This window comes from Eumetopias jubatus, unplaced genomic scaffold (assembly GCF_037043125.1).
Source record: "Eumetopias jubatus isolate StellerSeaLion01/CBP00866 unplaced genomic scaffold, mEumJub1_p1.0 scaffold_4, whole genome shotgun sequence".
Taxonomy (NCBI): domain Eukaryota; kingdom Metazoa; phylum Chordata; class Mammalia; order Carnivora; family Otariidae; genus Eumetopias; species Eumetopias jubatus.
This window is the reverse complement of record NW_028274810.1, coordinates 93,489,436-93,506,655: the sequence shown is the minus strand read 5'-3', so window position 1 is coordinate 93,506,655 and position 17,220 is coordinate 93,489,436. Positions and strand designations below refer to the sequence as shown.

The 17,220-nt window shown below is 54.4% G+C and overlaps 2 protein-coding genes across 2 annotated transcripts in view; both read right to left on the bottom strand.

Annotated features, from left to right (window-relative positions):
- Positions 1-3,584, bottom strand: part of ALDH4A1 (aldehyde dehydrogenase 4 family member A1) — a 29,177-nt gene extending 25,593 nt beyond the window's left edge. The window contains exon 1 of the mRNA XM_028108395.1: positions 3,294-3,584. Within this exon, the coding sequence (XP_027964196.1) occupies positions 3,294-3,355 (62 nt within the window). The 5' untranslated portion in view covers positions 3,356-3,584. The remainder of the gene's footprint in view (positions 1-3,293) is intronic.
- Positions 3,585-6,770: 3,186 nt separating this feature from the next.
- IFFO2 (intermediate filament family orphan 2) overlaps positions 6,771-17,220 on the bottom strand; it is a 46,667-nt gene continuing 36,217 nt past the window's right edge. The window contains exons 5-9 of the mRNA XM_028108497.2: positions 16,904-17,043; positions 12,871-12,991; positions 12,685-12,777; positions 11,639-11,769; positions 6,771-10,432 (exon numbers count right to left, since the gene is read on the bottom strand). Coding sequence (XP_027964298.2) covers positions 10,327-10,432; positions 11,639-11,769; positions 12,685-12,777; positions 12,871-12,991; positions 16,904-17,043 — 591 coding nt within the window. The 3' untranslated portion in view covers positions 6,771-10,326. The remainder of the gene's footprint in view (positions 10,433-11,638; positions 11,770-12,684; positions 12,778-12,870; positions 12,992-16,903; positions 17,044-17,220) is intronic.

The window sequence follows — 17,220 nt, the reverse complement described above, 5'->3', positions numbered from 1 at the left end:
GACCCGGGATTCTTGCAGGGAACAGGACAGTAGCCAATTCCAGCCTGCCCGCCCCGTGATGGTGGGGGGGGGCCCCTGGCACCCAGGAGGGTCTGGTACAAAAGCAAGTAATAGAGAAAAACTCACATTCAGTATAAGCCTACTATGTGCCTGGGCTAGTTCTTTTACTTATTAAATTTATATATAAATATAAATATGTATCTTGGCTCTTTCCAACGAGAATTTGCAGAGACATAACTGAAGACAGCCCTGATAAAGTCAATGAAATAGAGAAAAAAGCTGGAAGTCAGGGCCAAAGGAGACAGGAGGCAGTCTTCTGGGGCCTGGTGTTTATTGGCTTAAAGCCTTAGACACGTTTTCCTTAATTTCCAAGGACCTTAGTTGTTTAATCTGTGAAATGGGAATAGTAACGCCTATAAAACTCTCACAGGCTGCTGAGGAGCTCAGTAAAATAATCCACTTCATTAACTGAAGTGAGGACAGTGGTTACCTCTGTGCAGTGAGATTCCAGGCCATTTTTGGATTTTTTTGCTTTATCTATACTTTTTTACAATGGACATACATTAATTAAATAAAAAGAAAATGCGCAGGGGTGCCTGGGCCTGCGTGGCTCAGTCCCTTAAGCGTCCAACTCTTGATCTCAGCTCAGGCCATGATCTCAGGGTCGTGAGATGAGCCCTGTATTGGGCATGGAGCCTGCTTGGGATTCTCTCTCTCCCTCTGCCCCTCCCCCTACTCATGCTCGCACGCTCTCTCTCTCTCTCTCTCTCTCTAAAATAAATAAATAAATCTTAAAAAAAAAAGGAAAATGCACAATCAAGAGTATTTTTAGGGGCACCTGGGTGGCTCAGGCTCTTGGTTTAAGTATCCAACTCTTGATTTCAGCTCAGGTCATGATCTCAGAGTTGTAAGGTGGAGCTGCTTAAGATTCTCCCTGGGATGCCTCGGTGGCTCAGTCGGTTAAGCCCTTTGGCTCAGGTCATGATCCCAGGGTCCTGGGATGGAGTCCCGCATCAGGCTCCTTGCTCAGCAGGAAGCCTGCTTCTCCCTCTGCCTGCCATTCCCCCTGCTTCCGCATTCACTCTCGCGTGCATGGACTCTCTATTTCTGGCAAATAAATAAATAAAATCTTAAAAAAGATTCTCCCTCTTCCTCTGCACCTCCCCCACCCCTTTAAATAAATAAATAAATAAAAGTAAATTTGGGGAGAAAAAAAGGTATTTTTAAAAATTGGTTGAGATTCCTGGCACTCCACGCAAAAAGGGAAACACTATGAACATTACCCACACCGGGTCCTCAAAAGAGGTTGTTTTCCTCAGCACTAGTTTTACAAACAGGACCCTGAGAGATACTATTAAACAAGTTCTAAACCTGTTTCTCCACAAATAGCCCCAGGTGCATCCGAAATATTAGTTGAATAAATGAAAAAGTGGCCAAACATCAGACCTGTTTTTCTAGAGCAGGGGCTATCAGCTAGGAGCAATTTTGGCCCCGGGGACGTTCAGCAGTGTCTGACATTTTTATTTTATCCCTACTGCGGGGTGCTTACAGCATCTCATGGGCAGAAGCCAGGAAAGCTGTGAAACATTCTCCAAGGCACAGGACAGCCCCCACAACGCAGGATTACCCAGCTCAAAATGTTCATAGTGCCAAGGTTGAGAAACCCTGTCTAGGGCGCTGGGCCAGCTACTCCATCGAAAGAGGTAACCTGAGCCTTCAGATCAGGTTGCAAAACGCTTTAGCTCCACTCCGGAGGCTCTGTAATTAAGAGCACAAAGCTGGAGTCTGACTGCTATGTTCACTCTCCATTCGCCTTAACTGGCAGATAAGTTTCCCATCTGTAAAAATGGGAATAATACAGTGCTTATCAGCACAGTGCCAGGTCCGTGGTTCTTGATCGCTTGATGTTATTGCTATCATGTTTTTTTTTTTTAGAAATATGGATTGCTTTCTACTAGGTATTAGAGGTTTTTATGGCTAAGGCCTCCCCCCGCAACATTAAACTAAAAATTCTCTGAAAGGCCCCATCCACGTGGGAAGTCCCCTGGGTACCCCTCTCTTCCAGGGTTTAGCACAACATCGCACACAATAGGTGCTCAGTAAATACATGAATCTATGGACTTCCTCCCCCCATGGGGGGGGGGGTGTCCCGAGTACAGGGAGAAGTTTGCAAAAGAGACTGCACTGAAGGTGTGTGTGGCAAGTGTGGCCCCCAACCTTGGTTTGGGAGAGAAGTCCTTCTCCCCCATGTGTTCTTCCTGTCCTTCCTTGCCCTTACCTATCAAGCCCCCACCCACAAAGGACGCCCAGCAGTGTTGAAAGTGACCCATGCCCAGGGCACCCTCTCCCCCCCACCCCCACCATCCCTTGGGAAACTGATTAACTTAGAAAAGGCATAGCTCAGCATGGGAGACAGAGCTGGCCACCATCCTAGCGGTCAGGCAAACAAAACTCAAAACTGGGGGCGGGGGCTGCCCTGCCCTGAAAGGCCCACAGACAGACCCGTTCATCAGACTGAGCCCTCTGGGACAGGGTCTGTGTCCCACCTACACGCCACCCACCCACCCACCCACCCCCGCCATCTAGCCCAGAGGAGTTCTAATAACATGTGTCACTGACTGGGCAAGGGTCCAGGAACCCAACTCCACCACACGGGTGTTCGCAGGGCGGATCCACCCGGAAACTACACTTTGGTTTCTTCACCTGTAATTTGGAAAATCTCCTGCACAGTTTAAATGCACTGTTCAATGCACTTCGCATGCAGTGTCTCTCCCTTAGCCATCACAGTGAGGCATGCACCAAGTGCCTAGCCCAGCGTCTGGTACATTATAAGCACTCCCTAAGTATTACTCTCCCACCTACCAAAAGGAAGGGTCCCTTTTCTGCCCAGTAGTTAATTTGGAAAAGGGAAAAGAGGAAAGAGGAGTCCCGGTAGAAAGGAGACAGGAGACTCAGGGAATCCCAGAGGCGAGTCCTGAACGTGAGACCCACGATGGGGAGCTGAGAAGCGCTGTGCGAAAAATCGAGATGCATTCTGTCGGTGGGTTCCCATTAGGAGGAAGACGAGCGCGAAGAAGGTGACTTTCCGAGCGTGGGATCCGGGAGGGGTCCCCCTCGCGGAAGGAAAGAGACGGGGGAGGCGGTCGCAGCGGGAGAACGGCCTGGGTGAGGGGCAGAGGGCTAGAGGAAGGGACCCCCGGCGGGGGGAACCCTCGGGATCGCGGCGGGAATCTGGCAGGGAGAGGCGCCCGGGCACCCCCCTCCCGCCCGCCGCGGGCCCGGGGCGCACTCACCCGGGTTCCCTCCAGGGGCGGGCCAGCAGGGCACGGCGGAGCGCTGGCCCGAGCAGCACCATCTCGGGCTCGCGGCGGAACTGTTCGCGGACGGTGAGCCCCCCGGGTTGTTCACAGACCTTGAGCCTGGGGCGCGACCAGAAGGCGGAGCCCCGCCGGGAGCGTACCACCTCGGCGGGCGGGGGGAACGGGTCACACGCCGTCCTCCGCGTAGGGTTCACCCGAAATGACCCCGTATTTCCTCCTGTTAATACTATAACTCTGATTTCGAGGGCACTGCAGAGGCAAGTATGCGACACAGGACAAGGCAGCCCCAAAGAGGAGCTTTGACATTTATACGTTTCCCCTTTGCCTGTTATGGTATGCCCAGCCGCCCTCCGGGGGGCGGGGAGAGGGGGGCGTGAGCCTCCTCGACCAATCAGAATGACACACCGAAGATTGTGGGCCAATCGGATGGGCGGTCTTGGGGCAGCCTTCTCCGGCCGGCGAGGGCGGAAAGAGCCAATGAGAGAGCCGGAATGGGACACGTGGGAGGAGCCGCGGAAGGACAGCGGGTCGGTGCGTCAGGTGTCGCTAGCATCCCGGCCTGATCGGTGGGTCTGCCCTTGGCCGGGTGGCCATCCCCACGGCCAGCCCCGTGCCTCCACCCGGGGGGCTGCAGCCCCTGGGATGAGCCTACCGACCCTGCCTCCAGCCTCCCTCTGGTCGGCACCCAGCCACCCCGCACCTTGGGGCCTGGCGCTTAGATAAATCGGCCGGCTTCCCGGCGGACTAGAATCAGTGAGGGATAAAACCCAGCCGGTCCACGATTAGCTTTCTCTTCAAAGCCCCTGACCTCGTGATGAAGGATAGTTGGAAGAAAGGCAGGTAGGGACGAGGGGCCCCACCCTAAGAGGAAACCACCCTTAAAAGGATTTTACACCACCCTGGAAGGAGCCCTCCATCCTTTCCCATTGTGACAAATAGATGACAGGCACATGGAGGGTTGATCAGATTAAAATAGCCCACCAACAAAGTCCATAAAACCCCTAGATCTAAATCCCAAATCGGCAATCCTCTCGGGTCCCCTCCCTCTTTGGGAGCTTTGTACTCTATCATTCAATAAACTTTACTGTGGCTCAATAAACAAACCTTGCTTTGCTGCCCACCACTCTGTCTGGTCTACGTCTTCATTCTTCCAAGCAGCCTGACCTAGAACTACGGGCACCGAAGGAAAAGATATCCTGTAACACTCAGAACCGGTTGTCCGGTGCTCCATCTCACCCACTAACCCCACCCCCCCCCACCCCCGCTGTCAAAATTTTGGTTTTCTCTTGGAGAAGTTGTTTGCTTGAACACTTTATTTAAAACTCAGATTCTGGGGGTGGCCTGGGTGACTCAGTGGGTTAAGCGACCTACTCATGATCTCAGCTCAGGTCATGATCTCAGGGTGGTGAAATGGAGTCCCCAGATCAGCCTCCACACTCAGCCAGGAGCCTGCTTGAGACTCTTTCCCTCTGCCCCTCCCCACCCAACCCCACCCAACCCCACCCCACCCGCCTGCTGATGCTCGCTCTCGGTCTCACAAATAAATACATCTTTTATTTTGTTTTTTAAAGATTTTATTTATTTGACAGAGAGAGACACAGCGAGAGAGGGAACACAAGCAGGGGGAGTAGGAGAGGGAGAAGCAGGCCTCCCACCGAGCAGGGAGCCCAATGGGGGGCTCGATCCCAGGACCCCGGGATGATGACCTGAGCCGAAGGCAGACGCTTAACGACTGAGCCACCCAGGTGCCCCATAAATAAATCTTTTAAAGTATCGGATTCTGAAGGCTTCCTGATGGCAGGCTCTTCGGGATTCATTCCATTCCTAAATTAGTTGAAGCTTTTAGAACATTTTCCAAGGGCAACGGAGAACCTGTTGAGGAGTGAGAGTGCGGATGCTGATCGTGGTTCCTCCTTAAGACATTGGCAAAATAGCTCATTTCCCTGGGCCTCGGTTTCCATTTCTGTAGAAGGGGGTACCGCCCGCATTAGTTCACGCTACTCCTCTTTCTCCAAGTCACACCCTTTAAGACACTGGGGAATTTAAAAAGTGGGAAGTTCCATCAAGTGCAGGTCTTAAAGATGGTAAAAAATAGCCTGGAATTGGCAGTTGTCTCTCTGAATCCTTAGAGAAGACCCTAGTGGGGGAGCAGGGCCTGCTCACAGGAGGCAGTGTCTCCCCGAATTTGGCCATTAACGAGAAGAAACGAGAATACTGGACCGTGTCAAATCCAGAGTCCCAGAAGGTGGCCCCTCAAGGGCACCATAAAAGGAGGTTAAACAAACGGGGGCCTTTATGATTAGCAGGACCTCCACTGCAAACCAGGGGATGCCAGTTACTCAGCCTGTGATCTCTCTGGCTCGCTCTTCCCCTTCCGCAAAGTGCGTATGATAACAAATCCCACTCTGTTGCCTTCCAAAGATTTCACAGTGAGTGCCCATATAACAGGGGATGTGAAATTTCCCTCTTTTATCACAAACTGGCTAATGACTCTGTTTTGGTGTTTATGCGGCCCTCAGTCTTTCCTGACCCTCCCCCATCACCGCTTCATCCTCAATTAAAAAAAAAAAAAAGCAGCACCCTCAATTCTAAGACATTTCACTTTATTTAAAAGAAGCCAATATACAGGATATAAAGGGCATGATATTTACAACAGTACAGTAAACAGGTTGGTTTCCGGTAGGATCAGTAGTCTTTCAATGAGTATAAACCCCCCCTTCCCCCTTGACACTAGACCCAACTGGCAGACAAACAGCAACAGTGGGGTAGGATGGAACTTCAGGATATAAAGTCTCCCTGGATGGGGCTAAAAATCAGGTAGATGCTAAAATGTCCACGAAGGGGTCTTGCTGGGGGTGGGGATGGTGCCTTGCCTCCTTTCTTTGAGGGCCCGGCAGTGGGAATGGTGAGGGATTTGCCCAAGACCAACACACAGTCCACCCTGAACCTGGAAATCCTCCAGCCAAGAAAAATTCCCTTTCAGAGAGAATTTGTCTCTACCCATACCCACCCAGCTGCCTCCGGACTCCCGTCAGGAGAATGCCCTTCCAGAATGAGAGCTGGGTGTCTCGAGATGGTGAACCCAGGTCTGAGGAAGTCCCAGCACCCCGGTTCCTGCCCCAGGACCTGGAGGAGCACATCAACAACTGTAGCCCAGGCCGAGGCCTGGAGTAGGCACAGCTGGGGCTGGGGGGTGGGCATCTCCTGGCCCTTCCATTCCTGCTCCAGCGGCCTGACCACCTGGGACCCACCAGGGCCCAGGCCCCAAGGAAGCCAAGTGCTCCCTGAACCAACAGTCCCATGGCCACCCACAGTCCGCTGCTTCTCAACCTCTCCCAAACACAGCTGACTTGGAACTGGACCTTGGCAGACCAGAGCATGAGTCACCAATCAGAGCCCACCCTCTGAAGCCAAGCTTGTCCCCTACCTGGTGCCCCCTTTCCCCGCCTCCCCACCCACCTCAATTCTGAATTCCCCACGGCCCACCCACTTCCACAAGTGCCCCCCACCAGAGACTTTCAAGGACCAAGGAGCTGGGGGGTCAAGGAACAGGGAAATGGGGTGAAGTGGGACCTAGGCTCTGCTGAAGCCACTCACGGGTACAGGTGAGTGGGCGGTGAGACCGGGGAGGTAGAGGGGCACTGATTATATTCAGTCCAGCAGCGACATGCATTTCTTGTTCACAGGACAACACAGGGCTACCCTAACTGCCTACCCTAAATTTAAAAACCCTTTCCTTTCATAAAAATAGATGAGAATCTCTTACTTTATAAATACATTACATTTAGCTTAAGTTACACCTTATATTACCCCCTACCCCACACCCTCTCCCCCATTCCAAGCCAAAGTGGTTTGCTTCTCCGTAGGTCAGAGCTAAGTCCGCCCTTCAAAGACCTCAAGATATATTGCTACAAGAAAACAAGGTGTGTTCACTTGCCAATGATTTTTTTTCCCCTGTTTGGAGTCTCAGAGGAGTGTGTGTGTATATGTGCGTGCGTGCGTGCATGCGTGCGCATGTCTTCCACAACCAGGGAGCCAAAAGGAAGCTACTCTCCCTGCCCCTCCCCAATCCTCTCTTTTTATAAAACCCCCAAAAATAGGAGAGTGAGAGAGGGCAGCACAGGAGAGCCCATCTGAGAACAACCTTAAAATACCAATGTCAATATGACACTGGGCTTAGAAATAGAAATTTTAGTATTTACAGCTTTACAAAGGATGGACCAGTTCATCCCAACTGGACCCGGTGCTGCCCCAGCGAGCGTTGGGGTCTTTCTTGGCAAGCTGTGGGCTCATGGCGAGGTCACGAGCAAGGGCCCACTGGCAACAAACTCAAAAAAGAACTTGGTGGGGAGAGAGAGAAGCAGCCGGGCCCAGACCCAGGAGGCTGGTCTGCCACACCCTTGCCGTCCCCACCCCCATCCACCTGCCCCAATCCTTGCTCCCCAGGGGAGAGCAGCTATGGAAAACCAGCAGGAAGGAGCTGCTCGGCCAGCGTCTATCTCGGGCTCCTGCCATTTCCATACTCCCTGGACAAACTTCGAGCACCCCAGTCCCAGAGGCAAACGTACAGGTACACGTACACGTACGTGAGGGGGAAAGCATACATAATCACCCAACGCTGACTGCCGAGGTCCCCTTAGTTACACTATATATACTATATAACTTATAAGTAAGTTATACTTACACTGCTGCCTTATGTCTTAACACTAAAGATAGGTCTGCCACCCACCCCACCACCTTGAGAAACAACCCGGGGCTGACCTCTGCTCTGCCTCCCAAACCACGCCATTCCCTTACCCCCCTCAGCCCTGGACAGAGGGAGGCCGGGGGCGGGGGCTGGGCGGTGTCCTCCCAGAAACGGAAAATCTTTCCAGCAGCTGAGGTCCAAGCCCGACTGGCTCTGATAACCTTTGGTTACAATAAGACTAAAACTAAGACAACAATAACACTAATGACAAAAATAATCAGGTATGTTTGAACCCTGTAACCTTTAGAACAAGGGTCAGTGAGGAGGAGGGGAAGGGGCTGTCTCTCCTCTGAACCCATGGTCCCTCCGCGTACCTACCCAGGGACTGTTTGGCTGGGATTGGAAGCCTCTCGGCCAGACCGCCACAGGGAACCAGCAGGTTCCTGCGACAACCACAACAGAAAAAAAAGGGGGGGGGGTGGGGACTCACAATAAAGGCCACCAAGTTCTGATAAATAAAAATTACATACAGTCACTAACATACACTCTCTCTCCATATATATATATGTATGTATACATATATATATATCATATGAGTATTATGTACAACGGTTTTAAGACTGCAAAACAGGTGGGGAAACGGAAGAGAGAGAAGGCCCTTACAGGTCGCTGGTACCCTGAGGAAGAAAGACAGGGGGCTGCAATCCTATTAAAAGCCAGAGTCCCTCCTCCGCCTCCACAGGAGAGCGGTAGGTGGGCAGTTCTGGGCCTCGGGCACATTTTGCTCCTTGGACCTCCAGGGGGAGCTCCTGGGCCAATAAAAAAACAAAAACCAGCAATCACACCCACAGGAGTGGGTACAAAAAGAAATTTTTTTTTTTAAAAAGCAAAACCTGCTCGGCTGGCTCCAAGCTGAGATCTGACAGGTGGCCTCAACACAGTGCCTTCTGACACAGGCCCACCCAAGTCTTGGGGAGATACTGGCTCAGATTAACTCCCCACTGGTCGGTCAATCGAGTGAAGTATGGAACAGGCTTGCATATGTCCGTGAGCAGAACAAAGGATGGTTCTCACTCCAGCTCCACTCCTGCCTCCTCTGATTAGCCAGCAGCCCTCACTGCCTCCCCCTCCCCCTCCCTTTCCAGTGCCTGCCGGTGGCCAAACAGCCGGCGACTGGGGGCAGTGGAGAACCAACCAAGATGGCGGCAGGCGGTACGAGCCCAGTTCCATTGTGGAGGGGGTGGATACCAGGCCTGGCCCCCTTCAGGCTTTCTCACAGAGAAATTACAGATCTATAGTCCCTTATCATTGGCTGGGAAGGGAGAGAAAAACATCAAGTCATCAGGGCAATAAAAGACCCCTCCCACCCCACAAAGGTCCCAAGAAAGCAAGCAGTCAGGTGGGCCGATGGCCTTGCAGGCCCCCGGGCCTCACTACCGACCTTGACAGAAACCCCACTCCCGAGTCAGTGCTCACCCTCAGAGGCTGCGAGAGAGATCACCCTAGCATCGGCCTCTCTCCCAGCTCCAGGGGAAAACCAGGAGTCTGGGCGAGGGCCTACCTTCCACAATGATATAAGGCAAGCTGCTTTTTTTTTGTTTTGTTTTGTTTTGTTTGCATAGTAGTTTAAACACAGTGAGACTCCACTTTCCCCCACAGTGCCTTGTCCCTCCGCTTCGCCACTCGATCCAGAAAGAAAATAAAATTTTGTCTTCCCTCCCTCCTTCCATCTTTTCTCTCTTGTCAGTTAAGTAAAACCACTTGGGGGGCCCCCCACCCAGACCTGGAAAGGTTGCAAAGGCAAACAGCTCCTTCCTGGTGGGTGGGGAGGTGGACCACCCCAAGGCCAACTGGCACTGGCCAGGCAGAGGAGGGGAGGGCAGAGCTCATGGCCAATCAGAGGAGCAGGTGGGAGGGTAGAAATCCACATTATACCACGCCAGGGGCCCCGCCCTCACCTTAGAGTTTTGTATAAAAACACCTGCTAGGAAGAATTCTTTGGAGCTCAAAGTGGCTCAGCTTAAGGGAAAAGGCACAGTTAACACTGCATCGTCCGGACAGAAGTCTGCATTTGTAATGTGGAGAACAATAGAAATTGACAGCACCATTCCTTGGGTGGGTGGATGGAGAAGGGGCACTGGTTGGTGGTGGGGTGGAAGGAAGGAAGCAGCGGTCCCTCGGGGCCTCCAGAGAAGGGAGGGCAGAGGGAGTCTGTGTGGTGAGGACTGGAGCCCCACTCCGAGGAGCCTTCCTGGCCCCACGGGGAGTGGGGGCAGAGGCCCCATCACCAAGACCAGCAGGCACTGGGGGCCTCCGTCATCAGCTGACCATGGGTTCCACATCCGCCTCCCGCTCAAACTCATCCTGGATCTCGTCTGTACTTCCTGAGTCACTGCTGGCCACGGAGCTGGGGGACGGTGAATTCCTGGAAAGCATGAGAGAACGGGGGTCATGCAGAGGGCAGCCTGGGGACTCCTGAAGGGAGGCAAGGGCCAGGAAAGACTGAGCAGCCCCTTGTATAAAATCTAATCGTCGATGATCCTGCCCTGAGACCCCGCCCTCGCTCTGCTTTCCTTAGAATCTTCTAAGCTCACGAGTTGAACGTGGCCCTCAAGACCTCTCGGGACCCCCCGCACTGCCTCTTAATTGCTCTGGGTGCCGAGAGCTCCCTGGGAGCAGGAACCATGGGTCAAGCTCCAGTCCTACCCTCCAAACACCTAACGCAGGTCTGTGCACAGAGTAGGTGCTCAGTAAACCCCACTTAACTCAGAGCTCAAGAGGCCATACAGGAGAGTGGCTGGTAGTACTGGGTTCAGATTCTGGCCCTCTCTCTGATGAGCCGGGGGGCCGTGGGCAAGCTGTTTAACCTGCTCCTCCATCTGAACATGCACGTGATGACAATGGGTTCCGCGGGCCACAGTGAGCTAAAGGGATGACATGCTAAGCCCAGGGCCCCCCACGCAGCTTCCCACCGGGCTGCCCCTCCCTCTTTTATAGCCTGAACCACAGTCATAAAAGAGGAACGATTACAATGAACATATTTGTGCTTTGTGCCCAGCACTTTTCACGTATCATCTCATTTTATTACTGGCACATCTGTCTCCCCACAAAAGGTGCACGTTCCTAGAAGGCAGGGGGCTCTGTCTTTGTTTTGGCGTTCCCTGGCAAATACAAGGGGCCTGAGGCTCGTCAGTCTCCTGGGGACAGACCCAGTGGCGCTTGGTCGGAGGACAGGAAAGGAAGGGAAATTGCTTCCCACGGACACTAGGAGCCCCACCAGCGGTGGAGAGGAGTGCCCTGCATACCTCCTCCGCCCAACACCTGGGCAGAAAGTGGGGCACGAGCCCCAAGAGGGCAGGGGCTTGGCTGTTCTGTGCATCACTGTCCCCACAGCCTGGCACAGAGCAGGCCTTGGACATGACAAGTAGCTGCCGAGAGATCTATATGAGATCAGACACATAAGTCATCCAGCACACAGCAGGTGGCTAATACTGGATGCACGTGGAGGGAGGGGTGGACGGGTGCACAGGTGGGCTGGGCAGATGAAATGGTCCAGGCAGTAAGTTGCAGCCCCACAGATACCCCCCAAGGACAAAATCGCTGAACCCGCAGGGAGGACGGGACTGGGTACCTGTCTGCAGAGCCTTTGATGAGCCGGCGGCAGGTCTCCATCTGCACGTCCAGCCCGCGCTTCATGCTGCACATCTCCATGTACTCATGCAAGTGCCGGTTCATGTCACTCTTGGCCGTGGCCAGCTCCAGCTGAAAGGCCGCACGTGGGAGAAAGATGAGGCCAAGTCGCCCTCATTCCGGAACCCTCGGCCACTTCCTCCACACGTCCTTGATGGTGACAGTGCCAAGCCCCCTCACCCCACCCCCCAAGGATGTCATGCCCTCCGCTCCCTGCATGCCAGCCCCCAGCCCCCAGAACTGCTTCCACTGAAAGGGAAATGGCTGCTTAGCAACCCTAGGGGTTGCCTTCGCCAGGTCTACCAACTCCACCCCGCTCAGCATCCCACACTGCTTTCCATGGACTTGCGTAGGAAAGTTCTCAGGTCTCCGTTATGTTTCTGACCCTTGTCCTCTACCAATGACACAGCCCCCGGGGAAGGAGCCGGCCTTCTCTTTCTCCAGCAGTCACTCTCACTGAAAGATGTGGCCAGGTGCACAGGATCTAGAATGCAGACAGCAGGCTTGAAGGCTGCTTCCCAGCTGGAGGCCTTGGGCCAGCCACTTGGGTCTCTGTCATTCTCATCCCCTCCTCTGCACGATGGAGTACATGGTACCACCCACCGCGCAGGCTGGAGGCGCCTAGCTACCTCTAGGCATGTACAGAGGGCATGTGGGTACCAGGGAGGCTTACTGAGTGCCTAGCGTCACTCGATGTCACTCAAACGTCTTCTCTCATTGTTTGGGATCACTATCTCCATTGAGTAACTTAAAAAACTCTCTGGGACAGACAGGGATCACCACCTCCATGTGATCTGTTTTACACCCGAGAAAACCAAGGCCCTAGGAGGGGCAGGACCTGCCCAGCGCCGGGCAGGGAACTGCAGGCCTCCAACTCACGACCTTGTGCCCGCTGCACCCGTCCAGCACCCCCATCCCCCTCAACTAACAATCGAGACCCCACATTGCAGGAGCCTCACCAGAGGGCTCCAGAGCCCGAGCCCTCACCTCGATCTGGCCAATCGTTTCCTGGTACTCCTTGTCTCTCGTCTTGAAGAAGGATTCTGTCTCGTGGATCAAGTTGCCCAAGTTTTCCTCTTGCTGGGGACACAGAGCACAGGGGACAATGAGCCGGGTGGCGCGGGTTGCCGGAATGAGCGGGGACCGGGGAGGGCAACCGGGCCAGGGGCTCACCTCGCCCTGCAGGTCAATGGTCGGGTTGCAGTTGGTGAAGTCCTCCCAGAGCAGCAGTGTGTCTTCATTCTCTTCCCACGTCAGGCTGTCACAGTCATCGTCAAAATCAAAGGTCTCCCGCCTGTGGGGTGACAGCAGAGGACAGGGCTGACCTGAAGCCCGGCTCCAGAGGCTGGGCTGGGTCGGGGGAGAAAGGGGCACCGCCCCAATGGGTACGCTTCTGCCAGGCAGCTGCCCCACACAGACGGGGTGCCGGCCAAAGGAGACATATGCCTTATCCGGGGCGGGGTTAGCTCTTTTAAAATGCAGAAAGTGGGGCGCCTGGGTGGCTCAGTCGTTAAGCATCTGCCTTCGGCTCAGGTCATGATCCCAGGGTCCTGGGATCGAGCCCCCCATCGGGCTCCCTGCTCAGCGGGAAGACTGCTTCTCCCTCTCCCACTCCCCCTGCCTGTGTTCCCTCTCTCACTGTGTCTCTCTCTGTTAAATAAGTAAATAAAATCTAAAAAAAAAAAAAAAGCAGAAAGTACAGATATATTACTTATACCGTTTTAAATGTCTCTTTGTAAAGACGCCAGTCTTTAATCAGTGGAGACTAAAGGTATTTTCCTCCCCACTCCAATCTGGTGACTGTTTTCATTCATGTAACAGCTCATTTCTGGAGCCCCTACTCTGCAAGAGGCGATGTCTATAGTCTTCTCCACAACTCGGAAAGGTTGATATCATGCCCATTTTACAGATGAGGAAACTGCAGCTCAGAAAGAATAACCCACTTGTCCAAAGTCACACTGCTAGCCTGTCACAGAAACTGGGGCAGAAAACCAGATGTCTCCTACGGCATTTTCATCCCCCAGTAGAACACATCAAGCACCCGTTACGTGCTGGGTGCAGGACTGGCCACTAGCATACATTAAAACTGCACTTCCTTCCCTCCTCCTAACATTCCTATGAGACAAGCAGGATTCTTAGTCCCATTTCACAGATGAGGAAACTGAAGGGCACAGGGATTAGGTAGACTTCTGGACCAATACATGCTTGAAATCGGGCTTGGATTCAAAGCCTGAACAAATTCAGGGCTTCCCTATTCACTGGAACTGGAAGTAGGGTAACGGACCATAGAGGCTTGCCTGGGACTGAGGGGTTTCTGGAGATGCCTTGGTTCCCCCAGCTGAAGGGGAACTTGATCAGATGGGATGGCTGACGTCTACAGGGCTTAAATCAATTGATGGATCAAATGAGCCACAGAGGAGAATGTGGGTCCCAGGGCTCTCTGTCAACACCCCCAATCCCCCAGGGCACTGCTCCCTACCGTCCCACAACGGATCAGGCTGCGGGGCCACCGGGCAGGGCCCAAGAATTTCTGGTTCAAAGCTGCCTAGAGCACCCCCTGGAGCCAGGTCCCCCACCAAAAAGCAGTTTCTGCTAGAGCCTGTAGGTGGCTCCATGAGCCCAGGGACCAGAGCCGGGGGGGGGGGGGGGGCAGAGCAGCATAAGAAGGCGCTGCTGGCCTGGACTAGCTCCAGATTAGCCCCTGGGGTCCACCGTCACCGCAACACATACTTGACCGCTGACTTCACTTCCTTTCTAGCGTCTGGGATCTGAAGGAAACCCCAGCTGAGGAATGGGGAGCCAGAAAGGACAGGAAGATGGGCAAGAGAAAGGGGTCAGGAGATCGGGAGGGCAGGGCTGAGGAACTGGCCATGGTGCAGGGAAAGTAGCAAATTCCTCCCCTTCTCCTTGGTCTGAAGCCCAAGCAACAGATTTTGATCAAAACAAAACAGCCCTGACATGGGGCACATTATTCAAAGACTTCAGGGGAACTGGCGGGGGGCAGCCTCTGGCTTGGGTCTCAGCCCAGCCCATAGCCGGTGGAGATATGGGAGGCGGGGTTCAGGGCCCTGCCCAGGGTGGGGTCAGCATGGCCTTGGCTAGAACTGCAAGGGTGGAGGGGATGATCAAAGGAGATGTGTATATACACATATATATATATATTTTTTTTTTTTTTTAAACCAAACAACCTTACAATCCAATAAATCTACTTGGATACTGAACCTAGTTCAGACCTGTCAACCCCAGGCACCCGATTTTGCATGAGACCTCCTTTGTACAATAGTAGTGCTGCCAGGGAGTCCCCAGACCCAGCTCTTGGAACTGTTCCTTTCAGCCCAGCCCATTCCCAGGCAGCCTAACTATCCCTTGGGAACTTTCTGCAAACAGGGACAATTTCTTCAGAGAAGCCCTTTAATTCACCCAAATGAACCCAGCCTGGGTGTGTGGGGTGGACAATCCCGCCTCAGGCTCAGGAACGCCCAGCGCCACGTTCAGAAAACCTGGATCCAATCAAGGGTCCCCTTCCACAGCCCCTGTCATCACCAAAGGATGAGAACACGACATTTGGAGAGGATGTCGGAAGACGGAATCAGGAGTCCAGGAGTCTCCTTGTCCCGCTCCAACAGCAAGCCCCCAAAACACAGCGAGCGCCACCTCAGTTCTGTTCCCAGGGAATGACAAGTACAAGAAAGTGTCACACAAACCCATCCCCACCGGGGTCTGACTCCTGCCTCCCTAAGAGTCATCCGGCTCAGAGGCAAAGGGACCAGGCCAGAGATGGTATTGCAGAGAGGGCAGAGGGCGACTCTCTTCTGAAGGCAAAGACAGCTAGCTGGGGACAAAGGACTCAACTGCGGGCCAGGGGCCCAGCTCTGTTCCAACTCCTGGCACGCTCCTCTGAACCTCAGTTTCCCTATCTGAATGTGAAAGGGCTGGGCTGAGTGGCCTTTGGACTCTGTAATGCCAAGCCAGACCCAGGGCTCTGCAGGAGGCAGGCGGGGGAGACCCGTGCCCCAGCTTCTGAACCGAGTACAATGTCAGAGGCCACTGCCTAAACGACACGAGCCCCTGGGGAGGGGTTCTGTGGGGTTTTGTGACGGCTCCTTAGAGCCAAGAGCTCAAACATAGCCCTGCTGTTGGAAACCCAGAGTCCTGGGGGAAAGCGGAGTTCTCAGGGCTCAGGCGCCCAACTGCAAGGGGCTCCAGAGACAGAACAGGCAAGAGCCACCAGAGGGGCAGGAGGAAATAAATGTGGGCCCCAGAGGTCCTGTCGCAGCCCAACCCTCCGACTCCAAACCCTCAGGCAAGTCACCTAACGCCCGCAGGGGCACCCTCCTCTCCCCTCCCCCACCCCACCTCAGGGCACCGTGTGGACTAGAGTCAAAGACAGATTCGGATGGAGAATATGGCCCTGGACAGACCAAGGCCACAGTGTCTCCCTGCCCCAGGCGACTCCATCCAATGAGGTTCGAGTAAACCAGCTTTTGGCAGCGGAGGGGAGGTAGCCCTGAGGGCAAGTATCTGCCAATGTCCCACTGGGGCGAATTTTCAGCTACTTCTGTGCCATGGCTGAACCTGGAGCGGGCGGCCGCATGCGCGATCGGCTTTCATGAGCCGCTGCGGGCCGGCTCCAGCCCACCACGGACCAGAGCCAGCCCCGGACTCCACCGCTAACCCGCAGCATCTCCGGGACGGAACCCGGGCGGCAGACAGGCCTGGCTCTGAACCTCAGCTCCGGCCCACACAAGCGGAGCAGTTGTGGCCAAGTGCCTCCTGTCTGTGCGTCTCCGCATCCTCGTGTACCAAGGGATGTGGTAATCCAACCTCCTCGGCTGACTGTCTGGAGTCACCGAAGCCTCATCTGTAAAGCCACCCGCCCACGGAGGATGCTCAGTGGCTGTCGGGAGCCCGCCCTCAGCCAGCACGGTGGGCCCCAGTGCGGCGATGCGCCCAGCGATCCCACCCCGGGGACAACCGGTCGGAGTGTAAGGCTCAAGCCCACAGGACCCACTGCTACCATTTAGGCTCTTCTGAACATGTGGAACTCCCCAAATTATGAACGCTGAGACTAAATCCAAATTCTTTCAGAACCCCATGCCGGCCAGACAAGGCACTGTCAGAGCAGGCCACCCGTTTGCAGCCCTGCCCCCAGCAGCCTGGACAGGTGGAGCGGAGCCCCGGGGGCCAGGGCAGCGGAGATACTCACAGCTGGTTGAACATGCGTTTCATCTCGTCTGTGATGTTCATGGAGCCGACCTCGTCGTCCGAGAACCGGTTCACCTCCCCATCCTGCTCGGAGATGTCGTCGTCCGAAGCCACCTTACGCTCTTTCTTTTTGGGGACCACCTGACCCGGGAGGGAAGAGATGGAGGTAAGTGGGAGCCTCTGCCGGGAGGGAGGGTGGGCTGGGAAGGGAGTCAGCACCCCGCAGGATGGATGGAGCATGGCTGGGGCGGCCACTGCCAGGAAAGATGCGGAGCTCCTCTGAGAAGCAGGCGGCGTTAGCAGGAAGCATGAGGTGGG